Source organism: Pimephales promelas, chromosome 9 (assembly GCF_988280905.1).
Source record: "Pimephales promelas chromosome 9, fPimPro1.hap1.1, whole genome shotgun sequence".
In the NCBI taxonomy this organism is placed as follows: domain Eukaryota; kingdom Metazoa; phylum Chordata; class Actinopteri; order Cypriniformes; family Leuciscidae; genus Pimephales; species Pimephales promelas.
The window spans coordinates 5874860-5901484 of NC_142777.1; the positions used below are offsets into that span (position 1 = coordinate 5874860).

General features: G+C 39.8%; 2 protein-coding genes across 2 annotated transcripts; both read left to right on the plus strand.

The window, feature by feature from the left end:
• Window positions 1-416: 416 nt before the first annotated feature.
• On the plus strand, window positions 417-18703 carry LOC120494905 (calmegin). The gene is made up of 13 exons (XM_039694258.2): window positions 417-606; window positions 714-787; window positions 4667-4725; window positions 6848-6989; window positions 7075-7156; window positions 7317-7509; window positions 8140-8311; window positions 13946-14036; window positions 14117-14275; window positions 14952-15071; window positions 15154-15253; window positions 15333-15411; window positions 18252-18703. The coding sequence occupies exons 1-12, from the start codon at window positions 541-543 to the stop codon at window positions 15407-15409; spliced, it is 1335 nt and encodes a 444-aa protein (XP_039550192.2). The 5' UTR covers window positions 417-540; the 3' UTR covers window positions 15410-15411; window positions 18252-18703.
• A 6185-nt stretch (window positions 18704-24888) lies between these two features.
• On the plus strand, window positions 24889-26382 carry LOC120491237 (SCAN domain-containing protein 3-like). Its single transcript, XM_089135224.1, has one exon. It carries the CDS (start codon window positions 24889-24891, stop codon window positions 26380-26382), a length of 1494 nt encoding a protein of 497 aa, XP_088991350.1.
• The last annotated feature ends 243 nt before the right edge of the window (window positions 26383-26625 follow it).

The window sequence follows — 26625 nt, forward strand, 5'->3', positions numbered from 1 at the left end:
GGGGGTGAGTAAATTATCAAAATGCAAAAGTTTTTGTAAAAGTGAACTACTCCTTTAAACTATGTTTCCTCCTGGGTCCAGCACATGCTTTTCCAGCAACTTCCCCACGTAAAAAGATGAATCTCAGAGAGAGATCTTCATATTATGCCTCTTTCCTATGACTTCATGATTGAAACTGAAAAAAAAATGTCTTGAGGTGATACTGGCACCAGTGACTCCGAACTCTGTTGAATTACTGGACTTGTTTAGTGTGTGTGTGTGTGTGTGTGTGTGTAGTGTAAGCATTGTGAAGTGCATCCGTCAATGATTCCTTATTCCTTTGCCGTCTTATATGTAAAGCCCAAGGGCTCAGAAGGACAGAGATCAAAGTCCACGTTTATTAACCTATAAATACAGGAAGATGATAACGCGCGTTAACAAGTCAAGGTTTAATATAGGCTCCCGTACTAACTCGTTAAAAATAGAGTTGAGGGACAGAAATAGGGATATTTATTAAGTCTAATCTTCCTCAGACGACTGTTCCTGCTCACAGGTGCAGACATGATGCGCTATCAGCATGTGTTCTTTGGCTTCTGTTTGTGTTTGGCTCACGTCAGTGGATCACAGGTAAATATAATGGCTATATTGCGTTGTGTGACCAATGCACATAAAACGTATTTATAGAGTTATATTTGCTTGCTTTTAAACCTGTTGAAACGAACTCTGCTGTTCAGAACGGAAACGGACCTGCCGCGACACCGGAAGAAGCTTATTTCGCCGAGGCGTTTGACGCGAACACGCTGGACAGGTTCGGTTTCGGAAACTCACTAACAACTTCATAATACATACAGTTTATGGGTGTTTCTGCAACTAATGGCACAAAGTTGCGGCAGATTTGAGATTTATGTTCAAATTAGTCAGATGTTTAGTACAAACACATTCATACATTGGCATAAAAATAGTTACTGGTTTATACGATTTAATGAAAAATTATGAAACATTCATAGGTTAAAACACAATTTTTGTTCATGTCTCAACAATCCTGAGGTATGTAAAATGAGCTAATTCTTTTAAAATTTGACATTATTTCAAAATAATTAGTTTCATAAACATCACTTTACTTTGTCATACACTATGAAAAATACTTTAAATAAAGCATTTGTCTAGTTTCTATGGAAACAGAAATTAGCACATGGCTGCCAGGTTGGCAGCCCACATTTAAGTCCCCCACAAGACCCAGAAAAAAAAAAGATAAATATCATCTTTTCTTCTGAAGTATTTATTGTGTGTCCTCACCACACAACTTTGTATGCTACATAATTGTGTATTTTAAAAAATATGTATATATATTACTGTTCAATGCGTATATTATAACAAAATGCCATTGTACCACTTTAGTACATCTGATTTACACATTAAAATGACAATTCATTCACCTTTCAAGATATAGCAAGATATTTTATCTTTTGTGTTTATGAACTAATTGATTTCTAAGGTCTAACTTTTCCATGGCATAAAGAAAATCATAAAATTCCCTAATTTTAAATGTTTCTATCTGTTTATATATATATATATATATATATATCAGTGATTCTTGGGAATTTGGATAAAACAGGTTTTAATTTTGAAAATAAAAAGTTAGTTAAATTACAAAATCTGAAGGCATATTATTATAAACCAAGGTCTTGGCTGTTCAGCCATGCACCGGTGCAACCTCCTCATTTTGTATTTTTTTCATAAAATAGGCGTTTCTCCAGTTATCACTTTGTTTTTGTCAACACCGTCAGACAAAATAAATAGCAAATTATTATTTATTTGTTTGGTCTATTATGTATTTAGAGTTTTTAAATCATTATCTGGCATTCTTGGTACACATATATGCTGTTAAATGTTGAATATTCACTTTTGTTCATTTTTTATACTGTTTTGCGTGTACTCCTTTAAAAGATATAACATCATACAACATTTACTTTAAGCCTAAATAGAAAAATTAATGTTGTTTTATTTAACAAACATATTTTTGTATTAAAAGAGACTATTACTTTAATAACTCAACAGCACTGAAGAATCATATTTCAAGCATATTCATTTAAAACAAATAAAACTCCTTCTGACGGTGGTGACTTTAGAACTGACGGTGGTGACATTAATCTGACGGTGGTGACTCTGGCCTCTTTACAACATACAATTCCACAATGTATACCACTCAAGTCAATCAATTCTTGCTTAACAACTTCATTTAACTCTTTGGTCCAAAAAATAACAATCTTGAGCACTGTGATAAACATGTTTTTCCTTTTATGAGGTATTCCTCATTTGACTCTGCCTCACTGTGTATTTTCTCTCTCAGCTTTTTTTGGTATTCCCTGTTCTTCTCAAGATTCAAGATTCAAATAGCTTTATTGGCATGGTTAAAGAAATCTTTACATTGCCAAAGCATTCAGAACACTATAGAATATAAATAAGTAAATAGTTAAATTCTTCTCCTTCTCTCCTCTACAGATAGCTGCTGCCTAGCCATAGCTTTCGAAAATACATAAAGTCAAAGTTGAGTGTAATGACTATGAAATTGGGGGTAATTACAGTGAATGTTAGATTTGTTTAAATGATGTCATGCCATTTTCATTTGGCTTTAGTCATTGGAGATGCATAGCCTGGAATGTGTGCACTATGTGCATCCCAAATGACATTAAGCCAAATGAACATGGCATAATAGTAAATTGAGAGAGAGGGAAGGCACACCTTATCCCCTATTGGACGATAGGCTGATGGTATAATTCATAAATATGTACACTGAACAAAATTATAAATGCAACACTTGTTTTTGCCCCCATTTTTCATGAGTTGAACTCAAAGATCTAGGACTTTTTCCATGTACACAAAAAGCCCATTTCTCTCAAAAATTGTTCAAAAAATCTGTCTAAATATCAAGCGTAGCGTTAGTTCTGGCAGGTCACGTTAGTCAAGCTCGCATCAGTCGACTATTAGCTGATCAACCTCCCCCTATAGGAATATGACGCCTATCACTGTACACATACATATAAGCTCCTTCAGTATTATCAGCAGCTATCACGTTTCTCAGGAGCTCATTATCCTCCTCCCTCCCCAGCTCCACTCGTCAGTCAGGACTTGACATTCTGATTCCCCAAGAATCTGAATAAATTCTCGAATTATATTGTACTTTAAATTTTGAAATAATCTGCAAAACATTCATGTTGGTTCTGTTCTGTTTACCCCAAGGGGGTTATTGCTGCTCCTATCCATGCTAGGCTTTAACAAATTTTTAGTATGGGCAAAAATCTAAATGAACGTCATGAAACACAATTTAATCGCATCAAACGTGTTCAGATTAGAACTGCTGTATTCCTGCAGCTGAACCACAGCCGTGAGGATATAAGGAAACATCCTCACTCTCATTCGCGCTAATAGTAGCATGCAGTGTAAGCCTGTATGGAAGAAATATAGGGGGAATTAAATAAATAAAAATATTAAAGAGGTGAATGGAACATTACAGATAATATATTGGTATTTATTGTGATCAACAATTATATTCTAGCCTCTGTTATAGACCATTTGGGGGGTTTTGTCACCACCGTCACACGGTATGTCACCACCGTCAGATAGAAAACCTGACGGTGGTGACGTCTGACGGTGGTGACAAAACCTACACTTTCACATGATATGCATGAGTTGTTCACATTATAGCCATCTTGTTTCCCCTCTGTTGCTAGCTACTTCAGACCTCTTCTTAAAAAGTATACAATTATGTCATAATCTAATCTAATATTTTCTATACAAAAGAGACGGTGTTGACATGTTATGGTTGTGACAGTAGCAGTGCCCAAATATATGAACAAGTTTAAGAGAAAATAGCAAAATTACGGGAGCTTGAGTGATCTTGAAGCATGCTGTAAAGCTGAAGGTTTGAAAATGGGGTATGGAGGAATGTAGTTGACCTTGTAGTTGCCTGATTTTATTGCTTTTTATAAATATCTGACGGTGGTGACGAATATGTGGGACACATTTTGAACAACCACAAAATAATAGTAAATATTGTTCAAAACTCACTGTTTGTAGTTTTTAATACATATTACAATGTACTCTTTTGTGTGGTAAATATATTATTCAATTCAATTATTCCTTTTTGTTTTTTTAATCAAGTTGAAATGATTATCTCCTATCCGAGGACAGCTGATTTTGTAGGCAATGGGCCAGCATATAATCATTAAAATAATAAAAATGAAAAATAAACCTATTAAAGAACCTTACATATGTGCAAAGGACCCCCTGATTATAAACTTTATTCTTTTCATTCATGAAAATGTTATTAATTTCCAACAGAATTAGCACTTTTTTTAGTGGGACATGTTTTTGCCAAAGTTTCAAGAATCAGTGATATATATATATATATATATATATATATAAAATTACATATTCCAGATTAAAATTTGAATGGTATGTGATTGTGTGTACATTTTTAAATGATTAATTAATTAATTAAAATTTAAAGGGGTTGATTTTTTGGAGGGGGGAGTCGAAAAGGACCATAGTTGCAGAAACACCCACATAAAGAATAAATAATATAAAATATTAGTTTGCATTAGATCAAAGTTATGTCCAGTCCAGTTATTAAGTGATGGTTGCTCAAATGTAATTCTCTGTCTTCTTGTTTTGTCTTGTTTTGAAGAAACTGGGTTTTGTCCAAAGTGGTGCAAGATCAGCAACTGAAACTTCTCAAATATAACGGTATATGCATTTTGTGAATATAAATTTGATATTGAAAACACTGTAGGATAACACTTTACTTGAAGGGGTGTGCATAAGACTGACATGACGCCTTCATAATCATGACATGACGCATACCATGAATATGAAGGTTTTATGCATGTTTATGACAACTGTCATTAATTGTCATTCGTTCAGTTATGACATTTTTAATGCAAATATGACATTGTTTAAGATGTCTTTATGACAACTTGACATAAACCAATACATCATAACCTGTCAGAGTCTTTGTCATGACAACTTGACATTACTAAGACAACACAACCTGTCATAAACATGAATTATCAAACTTAAGAAAGCACTTCGCTTTATGGGTTAACATTACATTAAACTGTTAGGTGGTTGGTTTTGACATTGGCTGACATGAGGCCATTATAACTCATCTCAAACAATGTCATATTTGCATTAAAAATGTCATAATTCAGCAAATGACACTAATTGAGTTGTCATAAACATGCATAAAACTAAACATGCTTAAATCGCCTTTCTTTCCCATTCTGACATTCGGTTTGGAGTTCAGGAGATTGTCTTGACCAGGACCACACCCCTAAATGCATTGAAGCAACTGCCATGTGATTGGTTGATTAGATAATTGCATTAATGAAAAATTTAACAGGTATTCCTAATAATCCTTTAGGTCAGCCATTCATTATACCAAAATAACTCTAAAGGGTGATCAGGACGTGATGCGGGTCTGAAGGAAGGGGTTTATTTTGCAATAATGACCTGCTGACCGTACTGAATATTATTCTGCTCTTTACAATGCTACTTAAAGAGTTAATACACCCAAAAAGGAAAATGATGTCATTGATGACCCTCATGTCGTCCCAAGCCCGTCAGACCTCCGTTCATCTTCTCAACACAGTTTAAGATATTTTAGATTTAGTCCGAGAGCTTTCTGTCCCTCCATTGTAAATGTATGTTCCAGTGTAAATGTACTGTCCTTGTCCAGAAAGGATATAAAGACATCATCAAAGTAGTCCGTGTGACATCAGTGAGTTATTACAATGTTTTGAAGCATCGAAAATACATTTTGGTCCAGAAATAACAAAAACGACGACTTTATTGTCTTCCGGTTCTGTGCTCGTCCGTGTTCAGTGACACTGCTGACGTGTGTCTGAGCTTCGGTTACAGTCTGAGGGAGACGCACGCTGTACAAAACAATCTTCACAAACATGATTTCCACACAGAGGAAGACTTGCATTTTTTGCCCAGCCATATTTATTTGAACCCGAATGCACGGACGCACCAGAAACACGTCAGCAGCGTCCCTGCGGACTCGTGAACGTGAATTGACAACAGAACCGGAAGACAATACAATGTTGAATAAAGTCGTAGTTTTTGTTATTTTTGGACCAAAATGTATTTTCGATGCTTCAAAAAATTGTAACTAACCCACTGATGTCACATGGACTACTTTGATGATGTCTTTATTTCCTTTCTGGACAAGGACAGGATACCGTACATACATTTACAATGGAGGGACAGAAAACTTCAATGGACTTCAATGGGAACCAAACGGTTCAAGGTCCAAATGAGCGTTTCAGTGCAGCTTCAAAGGGCTTTAAACAACACCAGACGATGAATAAGGGTCTTATCGAGCAAAACGATCGCTCATTTAAAAAAATACATAAAAAAGTTTTGGCCTTGCTCTGTTCTGTGATGAGCGTTCGTGACTCTCCTGTTCAAACTCATTCATCAAAATGAATAAATCTTTTTTCGAGTCATGACTCGAAGGGTCCTGGATAAGACCCTTATTCATCGTCTGGTGTCGTTTAAAGCCCTTTGAAGCTGCACTGAAACTGTCATTTGGACCTTGAACCGTTTGGTTCCCATTGAAGTCCATTATATGGAGAAAATCCTGAAATGTTTTCATCAAAAACTTTCATTTCTTTTCGACTGAAGAAAAAAAAACATGCACATCTTGGTTGACATGGGGGTGAGTAAATTATCAGCGAAAGTTTTTTTAAAAGTGAACTACTCCTTTAAACTGTGTTCTGAAGATGAACGGAGGACGACATGAGGGAGAGTCATTAATGATATCATTTTCATTTTTGGGTGAACTAACCCTTTATGTACACAGGTGAGTGGGTAGTAGAGGAACCACGTGAACCAAGATTTGTGGGAAACAGAGGCCTGGTCCTCAAATCCCCTGGGAGACACCACGCCATATCCGCTTACCTGAGGAAAGTGTACCACTTTAAAGACAAACCGCTTTGCTTACAGTAAGATATTTTGATCAATTTGCTTCTATCCTTAAAACACACATACAATCGCTTGACTAAATCTTCTTCTGGAAAACATCTGCAGGTATGAAGTTTTCTTCCAGAAGCTGGTTGATTGTGGCGGAGCCTACATTAAGTTGCTTTCTCATTCAGATGATCTTCGTTTGGTAATACTTACATTTCACATAATCCTGTTATGCACCAGAACAGGTTTAGCTTGTGTATTAAAACACGAAGAACAGTTTATTAAATGAGACAAACAGTCAAATCATGATAAATAAAAAAGTGCTTTCTCTACAGACAGAATACTCTGTGTTGTCGTTGTAGAGCCAGTTCAGTGATGCCACCCCGTACACCATCATGTTTGGTCCAGATAAGTGTGGCAGCGAACACAAGATACATTTCATCTTTAGCCATCGTAATCCCATCACAGGGACGTATGAGGAGAAACATGCGCGGCAACCAGAAGTGGATCTGAGTGATTATTTTGTTGACCAGCGTCCACATCTCTACACTTTAAGTGAGTAGTCGGTAAAGAAATACATGTTCAGTAGGGTTGGGTATCGTTTGAATTTGAACGATTCTGATTCCGATTCCGATTCCTTGTTTCGATTCCGGTTCCTAACGATTCTCGATTCCGATTCTTTTAAGAGGCAGGGTCAAAAAAGTTTAGCTAACCTTGCTAACCAACGGCCTTTCTGAAGGAAATACTCCTTCTGTAAAAATACTCCTTTTGTCACAAATTTAGCATTTTGCCGAGATTTCTTTATTTTTAGAAAAGTGAAGCCACACTTTGGACCGCTGACGTAAGCTACTAATGTTCGACTCGCGCGGTTATGCCAACACTTCCGGTAGACGCTTCTTCGTTGGTGTTGTTCAGCGGTTTCTTCTTCCGCTCGGCGGACTGTGAATATCGAAACTAGGAATCGAAACTCTAACTTTTGAACGATTCCGGAAAAAAACGAAAAGTTAGTCTCGGTTCCAATCGATACTCGATTCTCGATACCCAACCCTAATGTTCAGTGAAGTTTACATTGTAATAAACTAGATGGTTCAAATTAATCGCAAATCTTTGGTATGGAAAGTGGCTAATCTTGCATAATGACATGCTGGTTGCAATTTTATTTGAGTGAAAATGTTCTTTTTTTAGATTTGTATCCTGACAACACTTTTGAAATCTTCATTGACCTGGCACTGATCAGCAAGGGCAGTCTTTTGGATGACATGGACACTCGCGAAACACAGGGACCCGGATATTCATCTCATGCGGCCTTAGTGGACGGGGTTCAAACTTCTGACCTAAAGTTGGAACATCATGAAAGGTATACTGAAGTTATTTATACACTGAGAGATATCTAATAGATGAATTGTAACAGTGTTTTGAAACCTGTTTAATATTAGGTCCTCCTGGATCAGTTTAAACGAAGTAGGTTTTAATCTTCATTGGTTTATGAATGTATGAATTGGTTGAATGACTGGCCCTTGTAATCTTCAACCTTCACTCACAGATGAAGTCCCTAATTTACACGTGTGGACACAACCAACATTGACTCTCTTTAGCCCCTTTTCCACCAAAGCATTTTGAGAGCCGGTTCGGAGCCGGTGCCTGCGCGCGAACCAGTTCTTTGTGTTTCGACAGCTAAAGAACCGGTTCTCGGCCAGGAGATTTGGTTTCAAAGCGGCACTAACTCTTTGCTGGACTAGAACCTTTCTTTTACCACGTCATGCTTACGTCGGGGGCAGGGGCGGGTTTAGATGTGTTCTAAACATCTTTTCTGACCATAATAAAGGATCGCAAAGCCAAGAGAAACATTTGCAGAAACACAATGGAGTCCGCCTTTGTAATTGTTATGCTTGAAGTTAACGCAAGCGTTTCTATTTTTGTCATTTTTTTATTGAAGACATTATAGACGAATCCGACAAGCGTTCTGTGTAGGCTGCCATCTTGTGGCGACGCCATTACTGAGCTGTTACACAGGCATAGACATATGCACCGGTATGTAAACAAACCTCGGTGATAACGCGAACGCACCCTCGATGACAGCTACAGCCAGGCAGAATGACTTGTTGGTTTGATCTGTGACTGCAGTGGCCTCCAGTCACAGATGAAGGTACAAACGATCTTACAGATTAACGTTATTTATGAAAATAGCTTGGCAAGCTAGCTAGGCTAACGTTTGCTAACGAGAAAACTATAAAAAGATCTGTCCATTTGGCAACAATAAATAAATAAATGAATGAAATCAAATAAACAAATTCATGTTTTTCATTTGTGTCCATTATTTATCTCATTTTCACATTGCAACAGGCAAGGGTAAGGTAACGTTACAGCTAGAAAGTATACATAATATCGACCAATTAGTGTTTTTAAACCATGGAAAGAGGTCAATATAACAGCAGGAAAACAATTATGTCACATAACGTTACATTTAGCTCAGGAAAGCCATTTAATGACCATAGCATGTTAATTGAATAGAAAAAATGGCAAGAGAGGAGATTTTGCTGATCACTATATCACATATTTATTAAATGTTTTTTTACTTATGTCATTAAATAATTGTTATTATACGCGAATGTCCACGTCTTGTACTCGCACAGGAAATCTGTAAACCGTACGGCAACAGACAGGGGCAGTCGACCCGGGGTATTCACAGTGTTTTCTCTTCAAAATTGAAATTTTACTGCCACCATTGAAACAATTTATAACGGAAACTGTTTACCCACTCGACATTATACAAGGGATAACGTTGTAACGTTAGTGACAGTCGTAAATCGCGGGCTGTTTATTCCAGTGGACGCAAGTTGCAACTAAAACAATAGGAGGCAATGGCGCAACGCTACCCAGCAACAGCTCAGTAATGGCGCCCCGCTTACTTCCGGTAGTTTCGCCGGATTCGTCTATAAGCAAAGAAGAAAACAGTCACAATATAGAAAAAATAAATGGAAAGAAAAAAAGACACAAGACAGGGGTACATAACTAATCAGAAAAGATTACATATCAAACGAAAAGATTAAAAGACTTACATATTTCAATTGTTTTTAAAGCTTTCTTGGTAATTAAACGAGTTAGAGATAATCCCAAAGTAATGTTGTATTTGCAAGTGTTTCTAGCCAAGACGTATGGCGACGTACACAGTGACGTAACGACGTCGTTCCCTGGGCGGTCTAGTCAGTGGAAAAACAAACAGGTTCTGAAGCGGTTCGCAAGTTGAACCAACTCCGAACCAACTTTGAACCAGCACCAGTTCCGAACCAGCTCTTTTTTTTTGGTGGAAAAGGGGCATTTGAACTGTCAACAAGGGAACCGTCTCTCTGACAGTTCTGAAATCTGACAAAGCTCTTCTTCAGAGCATTTAGAAGAAAACGACATATTTTGGATGTTCTTTTTGGAATATTACATTTATTTATTTTAATTTATGACTGTTAAAGTAAAAGAGCTGCAATACCATCCCAATTTTGAGTGGACAATGACTTCCAAGTTGCATTAGTATGCATTAGTACATTATCAAGTATGTCGATGTGCCAATGTGGAATTAACCCTAAATGGTTAGTTCACCCAAAAATGTTTCTGTCAATTCTGTCATTAATTACTCGTCCTCATGTCGATCCAAACCCGTAAGACTTTCGTTCATCTTTGCAACACAAATTAAGATATTTTTAATGAAATCGGAGAGCTTTCTGTCCCTCCATCACATATAAACTTGACGTGCAAGAGACAATGAGGTTCATTCTCGTGTTACGCAGCACGTTTGAGCTTCAGCAAGAGCCAATGAGGTTCATTCTCGTGTTACGCAGCACGTTTGAGCTTCAGCGAGAGCCAATGAGGTTCATTCTCATGTTACGCAGCACGTTTGAGCTTCAGCGAGAGCCAATGAGGTTCATTCTCGTGTTACGCAGCACGTTTGAGCTTCAGCGAGAGCCAATGAGGTTCATTCTCGTGTTACGCAGCACGTTTGAGCTTCAGCGAGAACCAATGAGGTTCATTCTTATGTAACGCAGCACGTTTGAGCTTCAGCAAGAGCCAATGAGGTTCATTCTCGTGTTACGCAGCACGTTTGAGCTTCAGCGAGAGCCAATGAGGTTCATTCTCGTGTTACGCAGCACGTTTGAGCTTCAGCAAGAGCCAATGAGGTTCATTCTCGTGTTACGCAGCACGTTTGAGCTTCAGCAAGAGCCAATGAGGTTCATTCTCATGTTACGCAGCACGTTTGAGCTTCAGCAAGAGCCAATGAGGTTCATTCTCGTGTTACGCAGCACGTTTGAGCTTCAGCGAGAGCCAATGAGGTTCATTCTCGTGTTACGCAGCACGTTTGAGCTTCAGCAAGAGCCAATGAGGTTCATTCTCGTGTTACGCAGCACGTTTGAGCTTCAGCAAGAGCCAATGAGGTTCATTCTCGTGTTACGCAGCACGTTTGAGCTTCAGCGAGAGCCAATGAGGTTCATTCTCGTGTTACGCAGCACGTTTGAGCTTCAGCAAGAGCCAATGAGGTTCATTCTCATGTTACGCAGCACGTTTGAGCTTCAGCAAGAGCCAATGAGGTTCATTCTCATGTTACGCAGCACGTTTGAGCTTCAGCGAGAGCCAATGAGGTTCATTCTCGTGTTACGCAGCACGTTTGAGCTTCAGCGAGAACCAATGAGGTTCATTCTTATGTAACGCAGCACGTTTGAGCTTCAGCGAGAGCCAATGAGGTTCATTCTTATGTAACGCAGCACGTTTGAGCTTCAGCGAGAGCCAATGAGGTTCATTCTCGTGTTACGCAGCACGTTTGAGCTTCAGCGAGAACCAATGAGGTTCATTCTCATGTTACGCAGCACGTTTGAGCTTCAGCAAGAACCAATGAGGTTCATTCTTATGTAACGCAGCACGTTTGAGCTTCAGCAAGAGCCAATGAGGTTCATTCTCATGTTACGCAGCACGTTTGAGCTTCAGCAAGAGCCAATGAGGTTCATTCTCATGTTACGCAGCACGTTTGAGGTTCAGCAAGAACCAATGAGGTTCATTCTTATGTAACGCAGCACGTTTGAGCTTCAGCGAGAGCCAATGAGGTTCATTCTCTTGTAACGTAGCACGTTTGAGCTTCAGCAAGAGCCAATGAGGTTCATTCTCATGTTACGCAGCACGTTTGAGCTTCAGCGAGAGCCAATGAGGTTCATTCTCGTGTTACGCAGCACGTTTGAGCTTCAGCGAGAACCAATGAGGTTCATTCTTATGTAACGCAGCACGTTTGAGCTTCAGCAAGAGCCAATGAGGTTCATTCTCATGTTACGCAGCACGTTTGAGCTTCAGCAAGAGCCAATGAGGTTCATTCTCATGTTACGCAGCACGTTTGAGCTTCAGCGAGAGCCAATGAGGTTCATTCTCGTGTTACGCAGCACGTTTGAGCTTCAGCGAGAACCAATGAGGTTCATTCTTATGTAACGCAGCACGTTTGAGCTTCAGCGAGAGCCAATGAGGTTCATTCTTATGTAACGCAGCACGTTTGAGCTTCAGCGAGAGCCAATGAGGTTCATTCTCGTGTTACGCAGCACGTTTGAGCTTCAGCGAGAACCAATGAGGTTCATTCTCATGTTACGCAGCACGTTTGAGCTTCAGCAAGAACCAATGAGGTTCATTCTTATGTAACGCAGCACGTTTGAGCTTCAGCGAGAGCCAATGAGGTTCATTCTCGTGTTACGCAGCACGTTTGAGCTTCAGCGAGAACCAATGAGGTTCATTCTCATGTTACGCAGCACGTTTGAGCTTCAGCAAGAACCAATGAGGTTCATTCTTATGTAACGCAGCACGTTTGAGCTTCAGCAAGAGCCAATGAGGTTCATTCTCATGTTACGCAGCACGTTTGAGCTTCAGCAAGAGCCAATGAGGTTCATTCTCATGTTACGCAGCACGTTTGAGGTTCAGCAAGAACCAATGAGGTTCATTCTTATGTAACGCAGCACATTTGAGCTTCAGCGAGAACCAATGAGCTTTGTGGTTTAGCTTCTGTTTATGTTCGCTGATTGATGTTAATGTGAATAAAAGCCTAAATTCAATCTGTTCATCATATAAAAACTTCAGGACTAAACAGTTCAAGTCATATTGATTAGTTTTACAATATCTATATTTAGATTAACTTTTTGAGGCGTCAAAGTGGTAGTTGCATTGCTGTCAATGCAGATTTCATCTTAAAGATCTTCATTTATGTAGAGAAGATCAACAAAAGTCTTATGGGTTTTGAGCGACGTGAGGACTAGTATATGATGACAGAACTTAAATGTTTTGGGGTGATCTATCTCTTTAATACTCATCATGCAGATTTTAAGTAGACTTGCCCACTAGAAGCCAAGCAGGGCTGAACCTGGTCAGTGTCTGGACGGGAGACTCCTGAGAAAGCTGTTACTGTTGGAAGAGGTGTTAGTGAGGCCAGTAGGGGGCGTTGCTCACCCTGTGCTCTGTGTGGGTCCTAATGCCCCAGTGTCGTGAAGGGGACACTATACTGTTAAACAGCACCTCCCTCAGATAAGATGTTAAACCGAGGTCCTGACTCTCTGTGGGTCGTTAATAATCCCAGGAGGGGCTGTAACCCCGGCATCCTGGCCAAATTTGCCCATTTGCAAGTTTTGCCACAAGAGTTTTTTTTTTATTTCTGAATTTATAGAATATGAAATTATGAGAAGAATTTTATAAAAAATGTTTAGTGAATTTTTCTCAAAAACAATCTCTTGGTGAATTTTGAATGGTAATGTAAATTTAATACAGTTTGAACACTAATTATTACTATTTTTTATATATATACATGGGAGAGAAAGTTCTGTACAGACTGTACAGACTACTGTAAAGATGTAAACTTGAGTCTCTATTGTAAAAAGACTTACATAAATAAACTTGGCTTATGTTTGTCCATTACAAGCCACTGGACAACCAAAGTGTCCTTTATCAATCGTGTAGTCTTGTGTATGTGTGTTTGTTTGGACAGGTCAGATGGTGTGGCGTCGCCTCGTGAGCATTCATCTCGTCCTGCATTATCAAATCCAGAGAGCCGACTCGGCACAAACCCGAATGATAAAGTAGGCTGCCCCTCCAAAATATCTCATTAGCATTTGCCATGTGCAGTTCATCACTGTCCTCGTGTGGTTTGTGGTGTTAGGACCGCGGAGAGCAGCGGTTCAGCATGAGCCCTGTCGCTGCTGTGGGATTTGAGCTGTGGACCCTCACTGGAGACGTGATGTTCGACAACATCTTACTCTGTGACAGTCTGGAAGTAGCCAGGCGTTGGACTGAAGAGACGTGGAGCAAGAAAAAGGCAGTAAGCAAAAGTTAAACTGTCCCATGATCCTTTAACTGAAACAGCCGGTCTGCATCTCCAAACTGACTAGCATCTGTGATAATCTTTCATAATCTGTAATTTAGCATTCAGCTCTTATAAGCTCACATTAATGAGACCACATGCATCCAAAACACTTCATCCACTGACACACTCGATTAAAGTGATCTAGTGAGGCAAAATGTGAAGAAATGGCGACCAGGTCGGTAACACTTTACAATAAGGTTCATTGATTAACATTATCGTAGTTAACTACCTTAGTTAATATGATACAATACTTGAAAAACTAAGAAAAACAATAGTTATTAATCTTTAGTTATTATTAATTTCAACATTTACTTATACATTATTAAAATCAAAGGTTGTATTTGTTAACGCACTGTGAACTAACATGAACAAACAGCGGTATATTTATGAACTAATTTTTAACAAAGATGAATAAATACTGTAACAAATGTATTGCTCATTGTTAGTTCATGTTAGTAAACACATGCACTAATGTTAATTAATGAACCTTATTGTAAAGTGTTACCACCAGTCTAGGATATAAAATACTCGTTCACTTACAATCAAGGAAATTTAAACCAAAAATGTGTTTTTCATGTTTTAAAATAATTAACAGTAAATTGATCACTTGTTTTTCACTGTCCTCTTGTAGCCAGGAATGATTGAGAAGCTGTTTGTGGCGACGGTCAAGCGGCCGTGGCTCTGGGGTGTCTATGTGTTCACTGTTGGCCTTCCCATCATCCTCTTCATTAGTTTCATGTGGCCTAATAAGGTACATAAATGAATAAAGATATTCACATAACAACTTTCATTTGTGATTGTTTCAATATTGTGTATGTGTGTGTGTATTTAAGCGGTTTGGTCCACCAGACCAAAATTATTACTATAAAAAAACAGACGAGCCTCAGATAGATGGAGCCGAGGACATGGAGGAACACGTCACTCATCATGATGGTGAGAGATGCTTACAGAACCTGCAAACTGCACTGTGCTCGTCATAAAATTCATTTATTTGTTGTATGTGTGTTTTAAGGTGTAAATCAAACAAGAGTTGAGGCTAAAAGCAGAGCGGTCAAGAGGGCTCCGCGAAGCTCAGAAGTAACGAGTTAACAGTAAGTATGATATAGACAAGGTGAATCTCATGTCCAGGTCACATGTCGCCCCCAAAAATACAGTCTGCATTCTCATTACTGTAATGTGATGGCTCATTTTTGTTGTAGTTCATTTATAAATGATTATCGACAGGTGAAACTCAAAAAATTAGAATATCGTACAAAAGTTCATTTCTTTCAGTAATTCAACTTAAAATGTTCAATGTTCAATTTATTTATAGAGCAACTATTAACCCCTTAACTGTCACCGTCCCGGTACCGGGACGCCTAACTTTACTTCACTATATTTCTATTAAATAATCTAATTTACTAATCTACTAATCTAATCTACTATACTAATCTATATATACTAATCTAATTATGACAAATTATATATTGTTGGAAAGGTCTAAGACTTCTAAATAGATATTCTACCCATGTTTTGTGTTAAAAATTATGTAGGAAGAGTAATTGATGAATTTATGACAAGAGTGCACCTCAAAAAATCTGCATCATAACAGGAGTTTTGACCTTTGTCACAAAAAGTTTATGAACCCACTTTTAATCATTGAAACTTCTGTTTTTATGCTAAAAGTTCATAATAAACATATAATCTAGTATTTTTCAATAAAAAATAAAAAATTATAGTACAATATTATCCTCTAAATATGATAATATTTATATTTATTATCCTCTAAAATATAATATTATTTTTTATCGCTTTTTTTATTATATCACATATTTTAGTAGTTATCATAAATTAGGTATCATTTGAAAGCTTATAAACTCAGAATTCTTCGTGTGAAAACTGTTTTATAATTGAAAGTTGCGTTACCATAGAAACGGTACTTATTTGATCAGGCTCCTCCCCTTTTGGGCATCATTATATTTCATAATTTATGATCAAAACCTTTTCTAATTATGACAAAACTGATATTGTCAGAAAGGTCAGAGTCTCAAGGTTCCAAATTTTGTGACAGAATTGATATTTGGACAGAAATGTATTCATTTGTTAATACAACAAAAGTTGCCCATAGTGCTGTACAGAAAATAACAAGCATAAAATCACAGTTAAATTCTAAGCATTGTCATGGACACCTCAAAACCTAAGTGGCGTCAATAATAACTATATAATACAATAATAATAAAAAGTGAAACTAATATATTATATAGACTCACTACTTGCAAAGTGAGATTAATGACAAATTAATAATTTTGATGACTATGGCTTACAGCTTATGAAAACCTTTTCACAATATTCTAATTTTGAATTTGGGGTTTTTATAAGCTGTAAGCCAGAGACGTGTCTCTCTGTAGGCAAGGGCGTGGTTAGCTGGTACTCTCTGACATCACAGAGTACCACAACTTCCAATTGGAAAATTAAACTGCAGTAGCCACCGTTTAACCTGAAGAGGGCAGCACTCAGATGTTTTTCCATATATTGTAGAATTAATACACTTGACAAAAAATTACTTGAATCAATGAACAGCATTAATAAAGCCTCAGTCTTACAGAACATTAACTAAAAAAAGTTGTTTTAGGGTTTAGTTACCCTTTAAATCATGGGGGAGCTCTGCAGTGGACCCTTTTATAAGGTCATTTTGGATGGCCTCTGTAGCGCACCGCTTTTCACATACAGTAACCAAACTTCATACACTTATAGATCTTATCAAGCTGAACAACTTATGTCAGCCTAACAGGAAGTCAGCTATAGTGGGTTGTTTGAAAAACGTATGCCCTGGAATTTAATATACTCCTAGCCAATTCACCCAATTGGCACGAATCTCGGTGAACCTGAATTCAAGGCATTGAGGATGATAAATTGTAAGCACAGTTTTGATATCTCAAACGGTTTGACTGTGGTGTTGAAACCAAGGGGGTAATCCATCAGCCGGAAGCTGAAGCTGCCTCCGGGGGCCGCCATTGTAGCGTACTATCACCTGCTGTTAGCATCCCATTGACTCCCATTCATTTTGGCGTCACTTTGACAGCGAATAACTTTACATCTGAGGCATCCAAAGACTCCATTTATCCATTATTTATTTCTAAAGAAACACGACAATGTATAAAAGGCTCCATTACTTTTGTATGTTACGTTATGGCCACGTAGAAGCCGTTCTTGTAAAAATAGGCTAAAAATTGCGTCATAACCACTCGACTGTCCGTCGCACAGTAGAGAATTACCGTATAGACAGGAAGAGAAGCTCGCACAGCCTCACAGGCAATCTTTTACTGTCTAAAGTCAGCCCATGGCATAAATAGAAGGAAAATGACAAAATAATTGATCAGAATACTTACCAAAAGTTGCTCCAGGTCGCGCTTTGCCGTTTCTGTGCACGATTAAAATTTCTTTTGGCACAGCTACTATAAGTCAGTCAGTTTGCTCACGTGACATCTACGTCGTCAAGCTCAGTTTGAGCCTGCGCAGAACGCTTGGCTATCAGGTAGTGAGTGCCCATGTTGAGCTTCAGCTCTCTCCGTTGAAATCACCGGGGTCGCTGTGTCCATTTCTTTTACTGTCTATGGTTGAAACAAATTTGTGGCGAGAAAAGGAAAACAGGAAGTGTGTTGTAACTTCTGCATACATTCATTGATTTGGATGAAACTTCAGCGGTGTGTTCGCTGATCACATGGATGTGACTTTTGTGTGTCTAAGTTATAGCGCCAACAACTGGCAGCAGGAAGTGTGTCGCTTTCAAAATGCTTTGAAATCTCCCTCTCCAGGTTTGCTTCAGTCCTCATCAGAATAATCCTGACATGTTTTCATGGGATTTAACCCATGATGTTTCTGTTATTCCAGAAATGTTGTTTACAGCACAAATGGCTAAATGTATATTTCATTATTCTTTCTTTTTTCACAGTTCACAGAGTCAGTGGCAAACATCAGCAGAGTGACATCAAGCATCATGTTAGTCCACGTCAGTCAAGCTCGCATCAGCCGGTAATCAGCTGTTCGTTTTTATCACCGAGGATCATTTAAATCGCCATTCATTCAGCCACTCTTCTTTAGCACGACTGCATGCTAAATTTAACACCCAACTCCACATAGCCTGGAGATCTGTAATCTAATCTGACATCTGTTTTGGGACTGTACTCTGTAATGCCAGTAAATTACATTGTAATTGTCCTTCCTCTTGTATTTTGGCTCCTTTTTTAAAATGTAATTGTGTATGTATGATTACTGGATTTGTTATGTTACCCCAAGGGGAGTTTGACTTGTTGTTAGACATGGAGTTTGCCCAGAACACAACCACACCGCCAACACTAACTGTATGCGTTATCCTTATAATAAAGTCTACATTTGACAAAGTTGTTCCTGACTGAACTGAGAGATATGTTATCATTCTGTTTTAATAGTGTGAAATGATGAGATGCTGCAGATTTACATTCATCTCTTGTAATCGAGCCAACATATTGGCAAATTCTCACAGCTGTAACTTTGCACATGCGGTACCGTGCAGAAGTATTCAGGCCTTTAACTAGTTATCATTTTAAACCTGTGACTCTTTTTGTTCTTAGTGTAAATATACATTTTAATGTGATGTCATTGAAAGTTACTACTTTTTTATGACAATGTGTTGAGTCTCTTCACAGACTTGAGCTTTATACCAATATAATTTCTAAGACAGCTAAAAATGTCTTTTTTGAACATGTTTGTAAATATATTACAAATGTTTATCTATATATATATATATATATATATATATATATATGAAGAGTTCAGATGCAAAAGCCTCTAAGTGCCATTTGAAATTTTCTTCTAGAATGATCATTTTTATCAAGCTTGTATGTTTAAGTTCAGTAATTTCACTTAAATTGCAATGAAGATTACCTATTAATTGTCATTCAAGTGAAATTACTGAACTTGAATATATAAGCTTGATAAAAAGGGCAAGAAAGAGGAGGAGGAGGAGGATGGAAAGAAAGAGGAAGATGGAAAGAAAGAGGAGGATGGAAAGAAAGAGGAGGAGGTGGAGGAGAAGGGCAAGAAAGAGGAAGTGGAGGAAGAGGAGAGGAAGTGGAGGAGGAGGAGGGCAAAAAAGAGGAGAAGGGCAGAAAAGATGAGGAGGAGGAGGGCAAGAAAGATGAGGAGGAGGAGGGCAAGAGAGAGGAGGAGGAGGGCAAGGGCAAGAAAGAGAAGGAATAGGAGGAGGAAGAGGATGAAAAGAAAGGAGGAGGGCGAGGAGGAGGAGGGCAAGAAAGAGGATGAGGAGGAGGAGGTGGGCAAGAAAGAGGAGGAGGAGGAGGGAAAGAAAGAGGAGGAGCAGGAGGAGGAGGGCAAAAAAGATGAGGAGGGGGAGGAGAGGGCGAGGAGGAGGAGGGCAAGAAAGAGAAGGAATAGGAGGAGGAGAAGAATGGAAAGAAAGAGGAGGAGGAGGGCAATAAAGATGAGGAGGAGGAGGATGGAAAGAAAGAGGAGGAGGAGGAGGAGGAGGAGGGCAAGAAAGAGGAGGAGGAGGGCAAGAAAGATGAGGAGGAGGGCAAGAAAGATGAGGAGGAGGGCAAGAAAGAGGAGGAGGAGGAGGGCAAGAAAGAGGAGGAGGAGGAGGGAAAGAAAGAGGAGGAGGAGGGCAAGAGAGGAGGAGGAGGGCAAGAGAGAAGGAAGAGGAGGAGGGCAAGAGAGGAGGAAGAGGAGGGCAAGAAAGATGAGGAGGAGGAGGGCAAGAAAGATGAGGAGGAGGAGGGCAAGAAAGATGAGGAGGAGGAGGGCAAGAAAGATGAGGAGGAGGAGGATGGAAAGAAAGAGGAGGAGGAGGGAAAGAAAGAAGAGGAGGAGGAGGGCATGAAAGAGGAGGAGGAGGAGGAGGGAAGGAAAGAAAGAGGAGGAGGAGGGCAAGAGAGGAGGAGGAGGAGGGCAAGAGAGGAGGAGGAGGAGGGCAAGAAAGATGAGGAGGAGGAGGAGGAGGAGGAGGAGGAGGAGGAGGGAAAGAAAGAGGAGGAGGAGGAGGAGGAGGGAAAGAAAGAGGAGGAGGAGGGAAAGAAAGAAGAGGAGGAGGAGGGCATGAAAGAGGAGGAGGAGGAGGGAAAGAAAGAGGAGGAGGAGGGCAAGAGAGGAGGAAGAGGAGGAGGGCAAGAAAGATGAGGAGGAGGAGGGCAAGAAAGATGAGGAGGAGGAGGGCAAGAAAGATGAAGAGGAGGAGGAGGGAAAGAAAGAGGAGGAGGAGGGAAAGAAAGAAGAGGAGGAGGAGGGCATAAAAGATTAGGAGGAGGAGGGCAATAACGAGGAGGAGGAGGATGGAAAGAAAGAGGAGGAGGAGGGAAAGAAAGAAGAGGAGGAGGAGGGCATGAAAGAGGAGGAGGAGGAGGAGGGAAGGAAAGAAAGAGGAGGAGGAGGGCAAGAGAGGAGGAGGAGGAGGGCAAGAGAGGAGGAGGAGGGCAAGAAAGATGAGGAGGAGGAGGAGGGAAAGAAAGAGGAGGAGGAGGAGGAGGGAAAGAAAGAGGAGGAGGAGGGAAAGAAAGAAGAGGAGGAGGAGGGCATGAAAGAGGAGGAGGAGGAGGGAAAGAAAGAGGAGGAGGAGGGCAAGAGAGGAGGAAGAGGAGGAGGGCAAGAAAGATGAGGAGGAGGAGGGCAAGAAAGATGAGGAGGAGGAGGGCAAGAAAGATGAAGAGGAGGAGGAGGGAAAGAAAGAGGAGGAGGAGGGAAAGAAAGAAGAGGAGGAGGAGGGCATAAAAGATTAGGAGGAGGGCAATAACGAGGAGGAGGAGGATGGAAAGAAAGAAGAGGAGGAGGAAGACAAGAAAGATGAGGAGGAGGGAAAGAAAGAGGAGGAGGAGGAGGGAAAGAAAGAGGAGGAGGAGGGCAAGAAAGATGAGGAGGGGGGCAAGAGAGAGGAGGAGGAGGAGGAGGGCAAGAAAGAGGAGGAGGGCAAGAAAGAGGAGGAGGAGGAGGAGGGCAAGGAGGAGGAGGAGGGCAAGAAAGAGGAGGAGGAGGAAGAGGGCAAGAAAGAGGAGGGGGCGAGGAGGAGGAGGAGGACAGGAAGATAGATAGAGATGCCTTGAGATTGGCATGGTTTTACTTCAGTTAGCCTAATAGCTGGTTTGATTTGCATTGAAAGATGATCTTATGGAAAGTACCCCATGCCAATCTCTAGGTGTGGTGGAAGGTGTGTGATGATGAGGGGATATTTTAATTCCAAAGGCCAAGGGAACTTTATCAGGATGCATATTATCCTGGATCCATGAAATAACTGGCTTTTAAAAATAAAAATCTGCCTGACTCTATGGGAATTTAACATAGGGGTGTCCTGACTTATGCACCCTGTATTTTAAGGAAAAACATTTATTTATTTATGATACATTATTCATTCACAAAGAAAGATTTGTGTCCTTAAAGGTTGGAGTTTTCCTCATTTTTCTAATTAAGGCATTAAGATCAACATCACAAAAGATGATTTTTTTATTCCTCTTTTTAGGCAACTTTAGCATGGGGGTCAACTTATTCACACCACTGTAACTGTCTTAAAAGTGACCCCTATAGAGTGAAAAATATTGTTAACAGTGGTCCAGAGATAATCACCTGCAGTGAAGTTTGCCAGGCAGTGGCACTTCTACCTGATAAGAAAGCGTGTGGGTTAGACCACATTACTGCAGAGCACCTTAAGTTTGCTGGCCCTAAGGTGGCTGTATTGCTTGCCATTTGTTTTTCTGGATTTATGACCCATAGTATGCTACCTGAATCTATGCTTTCTGTTACTCTGGTGCCTGTCGTTAAGGACAAGGCTGGAAAGGTTGTGAGTTTAGACAATTATAGGCCAATAGCCCTAGCCAGTGTGTTATCTAAAGCAGTGATCCCCAACCCCCGGTCTGCAGACCGGTGCCGGTCCGTGAACACGTTAGAATTTTTTTTCCCATAATAATATTTGTCTTTTTAGGATGCTTTTTAACGTGTTATGTTATTTAATCCAAAACACGAACAATAAATAAATACAAATAAATAAAAATATTAAAACGTGTTTCTTTGAGCGCCTTCCGATTGCTTATAGCAACGCGTCATATCTAAACAGACTGAGCGCGGTGTGTGCATGGGTGCATGCAGTTGAAATGACAGAAGTATGCGGAGAGATGAGCGGGCTCAGCAGACCTTAATGGCTAATGGACTATGTGCACGTTAGCATATGCTAGTTCCGGCTGCGAAACCGATATGGGGTGTCTAGTTTCCGGTAGCCTGATGGACGACGTAGAGGATGTATGTTTCTCCAGATGTCTTGAACATTTGCTGAATATTACAGTCGATTATGTTCATCGACTGGCTAATGATTTTCCTCCAGCTCCCCAGAGCAAGAGAGAAGGGGTTTAAATATTACATTTCTCAGTATTTGCATCATTTTGAAGGGAACGTTAAGTCACAAAAACATGCTCAGACTGATCTCATGAAATTGCGTATGTATGACACGTATCATGTATTTTTGGCATGCTATCAACATGCATAATCTCTTTTGAGCGTGTTTATGAATACCGTTGACTTAACGTTATTATTGTATGTAAATATATATATATATATATATTAGGGGTGGCACGGTTCACAAAACCCACGGTTCGGTTTGTATCACGGTTTTAGGGTCACGGTTTTCGGTTCTGTACGGTTCTTGTTATTTTTTCTTTTAATCTTTAACACTCCAGAAATGTACTTCAGCATGTGATATATAGCTTAATTATCCACACTTTAGGATACAGTATTAAAAAAAATATATATTATATTCATGCAATCATGCACAAACTGAATTTGACTCTTTGACTTTAAGCACATTTTGGGACTATCTCAGAGGAAAGCTAGGTGAGATTTAGATACAGCAAGAGAGAAGAAATTGACATGCTTTTTGTTTATTTGGCAAAAAAAAGGAGAATGTGTATCACTATCTCTACAAGAACTTGTGCATTTTTATCACATAAATCTTATTTACACAAAGAAATTAACTTTCATGTATCAACTGCTAACTTTTGTAGCTCTTACCAAAATTCTATCTTTTAAAAGAAAAAGAGAGCAACTCTTAAAACACTGTCTTTTAAATGTCAATATACATGAAACCTCATTGCCTATAGATAATAAAGCTATTGCAATAGCAAAGGCCATAAACATAAAGTGAAATTTAAGTTCAACCTCAACACAAAAACAGTATCAACAATGCTTCTATTCCCAAAATGTGAGGGTACCTTTTTCCACTTAAAATTAAAGTGCAGGGTTTGGAAACGTATGACTGAAGCTCTTATACATAAAGTCCCACTGTAGTTAAATTAAAATATCATAACATGAAATCCAAAATGTTCCCACACACCGGACTTATACCATAGACTTATACGACGCTGGCGCATCCTCCAACTCCCTCATCTCTCCCACTTGCCATTTCTCCGCGTGCCGTGACCTGCAGCGCTCCATACTCCACTTTTACTGGCTTGTTTATTAATTTGAACCGGCGCTGCACAGAGCGATCGGTAATGACATCAAATACCGCGAAAGTGATGAATGCATACGGAGCCGACTCGCGCTAGATTGATGTTATTCACCGATCGCTCTGTGCAGCGCCGGTCCAAGTCGAACAAGTTTATGTCGCGCGAAAAGAAAACACACATCACATACGGGCACGAGGTTACATTGCGCATGCGTCGAACCGTGAGACGCACACGCGCTCCGAACCGAGACAAGCGAACCGAACGGTTCGGGTGTTTTTTCATGTACCGTGCCACCCCTAATATATATAGAGCATATGACCTACCTCAACCCCAACCTACCCGTCACTCCTACCATCCTAGGAAAAAATAAATATCGCTCCCCAGATGTAGATCTACATTTTGTTTTGTTTCGCTCGGACATTTGACGGCGTGTACATACGCGGTACACTTGGAATCACTCGGACATTAATGTTGCCATGCTACGTGCTCAAGCTATGCGATTTGGTAACTGTTCTCTCTATACATTATAAAATGCGAAATTATGCGTTAGAAAGTGCATTTTCCAGAACAGTTTGTGTTGGCCATTGTTTTGTTTATGATGTTCAGAGGCTATGTTGTTGACAACCACTATCTATATAGAATGTCATATAGATCAGTGTCATACAGGGAGTATAGGTATCCGACTTTGGCTTGTACACAACACATTAGGCTACTAAGACATTCGTGAATGGATTATTATGGCTTTATCCAAAATAAGAAAAGTGGACTCAGAAAACCGCATCTTTCGAGATGAGTGGACTGAAGCGTATGCGTTCATTTTGCCGTCATCGAGCTCTACGAGGCCCGTGTGTCTTATTTGTTCGGAGTCTGTTGCTGTTGTTAAAAGTGGAAACGTCAAGCGGCATTTCGAGACAAGACAAAACTTTCAATGAAAATTACCCGCCAGGATCACCCGCGAGGACGAGGAAAATTTGTGAACTGAAAGGACAGTATGAGCGCGCAACACGGGTGATAACACAGTCCCTTACAGCACAGCAACGAGCCTACGGGTGCTCACTTCGAGTACAGTGGATTTTAGGCAAACATAAAAAGCCTTTTACTGACTCCGGAATGGTGAAAGAATGTATGGAGGCGTTGGCAGACACGTTGTTCGAGGGTAAAGAAGGACAGCAGCTAAAACAAAAGGTTCGTCAGATTCCTTTATCATCCACAACAACAACAAGAAGAGCTGAGCTACTGTCGGAAGATGTGCAGTCCCAGCTTGACAGCGCCATCCAAAGTGCCCCGTGCATTGCGTTAGCTGCTGATGAATCAACTGACGTAAGTGATAACGCTCAGCTCTTGGTGTATGTCCGATTCTATCGTGAGGAGACTAAAACATTTGTAGAGGACATTTTAGGTGTCACAGCTTTAAAAACGCACACCAGGGGAGAGGACATATATTTGGCCATTAAGGAAATGCTGACACAGAGGAGAATCGATCTAAAAAATGTTGTCTCCATCACCACTGACGGGGCCCCGTCTATGATGGGAAGAGAAAAAGGTGCAGTCAGTCGACTGAAAGAGGACAACCCAGAGCTCTTGTCATATCACTGCATTATCCACTTGTCTGTTCTCTGCTCCACACTTTCAGAGCACCACACAGAAGTTATGAACACCATCACCAAACTAGTTAACTTTCTCAGGGCTTCATCAGCTCACCAGCATCGTCTGCTCAGGGAGTTTTTAGCAGAAGTAGATGCTCCTGCCAATGACCTGCTCTTGCACTCCAATGTCAGATGGTTGAGTAAAGGAAAAGTGCTGGCTCGCTTTTGGAAGCTAAGAAAAGAAATTAAAGATTTCCTTGCACAACAAAAAAATCACAAGGCTCATGTGTTCTTGCACTTTTTAGAAGAGGAAAGAAACATGGACACACTGGCCTTTCTGGTTGACATCACAGGGCATTTAAATGACCTCAATCTGAAGCTTCAAGGGAAAGACAATTCTGTGTGTGACTTGGTGGCTGCAGTCCAGGCTTTTCAGAGGAAACTGGACATTCTGAAAATGGATCTTGAGCAGGACTGTACACATTTTCCTTCAGTGAAGGAGATACAGGAGATCAATGTCACTGCTCATTCTGACTTTATCCAAAAGTTGATTGAAAACTTTAAGGCTCGCTTTGATGGCTTTCCATTGGGAGATCAGCTGATGCTCTTTGTTAGGAGTCCATTTTTTGTTAAGAATGTTATTTCTTTCTCAAAGGAGGCAGTACATATGTACAAATGGGTTAATGCACAGGCCCTTCAAATGGAGCTATTAGATTTACAGGCTGATGTAGTGTTAAGAGAACAATGTGAATCCTCTGACCCTGTCACATTTTGGCTGCAGACTGTGCCAAAGGCAAAGTTTCCTGTACTTAGCAAAGTGGCAGTGTACACATTAACAATGTTTGGCTCTACCTATAGCTGTGAGTCAGCCTTCTCTACGCTAAACATCATTAAGAATAAGTACCGCTCACAACTGACCAATGACCATGTGCATGGATGTCTGAGAATTGCTTTGACTCCATTCCTTCCCAGATTTAAGAGATTGGCTGCCAGTGCCCATGCACATTTCTCACACTGAGCTAAGTTTAAAAACTTGCTTGTTTACAAAAATGTTTACTTTATTTTTTGTTGCACTAATAGAAGTATTGTTTAACATTTTTTACATAATGCATTATGAGGTGCATTATTTGTTCCCTTTTGCACTTTTGAAGTGCAATGTTTGCAAGTTTATGTGCAATAGCAGCTGTTCACAACACTGAATGTGTTTTTCTTGAGTAGTTATGAAGGTAAATCATTTGCACTTAATATAATAAGATTGTGA

Coding starts and splice junctions, on each gene's coding strand:
- LOC120494905 (XM_039694258.2), top strand. CDS start 541: ATGATGCGCTATCAGCATGTGTTCTTTGGCTTCTGTTTGTGTTTGGCT. Junction 6,990..7,074: donor GACAAACCGCTTTGCTTACA/GTAAGATATTTT, acceptor AAACATCTGCAG/GTATGAAGTTTTCTTCCAGA. Junction 8,312..13,945: donor AAGTTGGAACATCATGAAAG/GTATACTGAAGT, acceptor TTGTTTGGACAG/GTCAGATGGTGTGGCGTCGC.
- LOC120491237 (XM_089135224.1), top strand. CDS start 24,889: ATGGTGAAAGAATGTATGGAGGCGTTGGCAGACACGTTGTTCGAGGGT.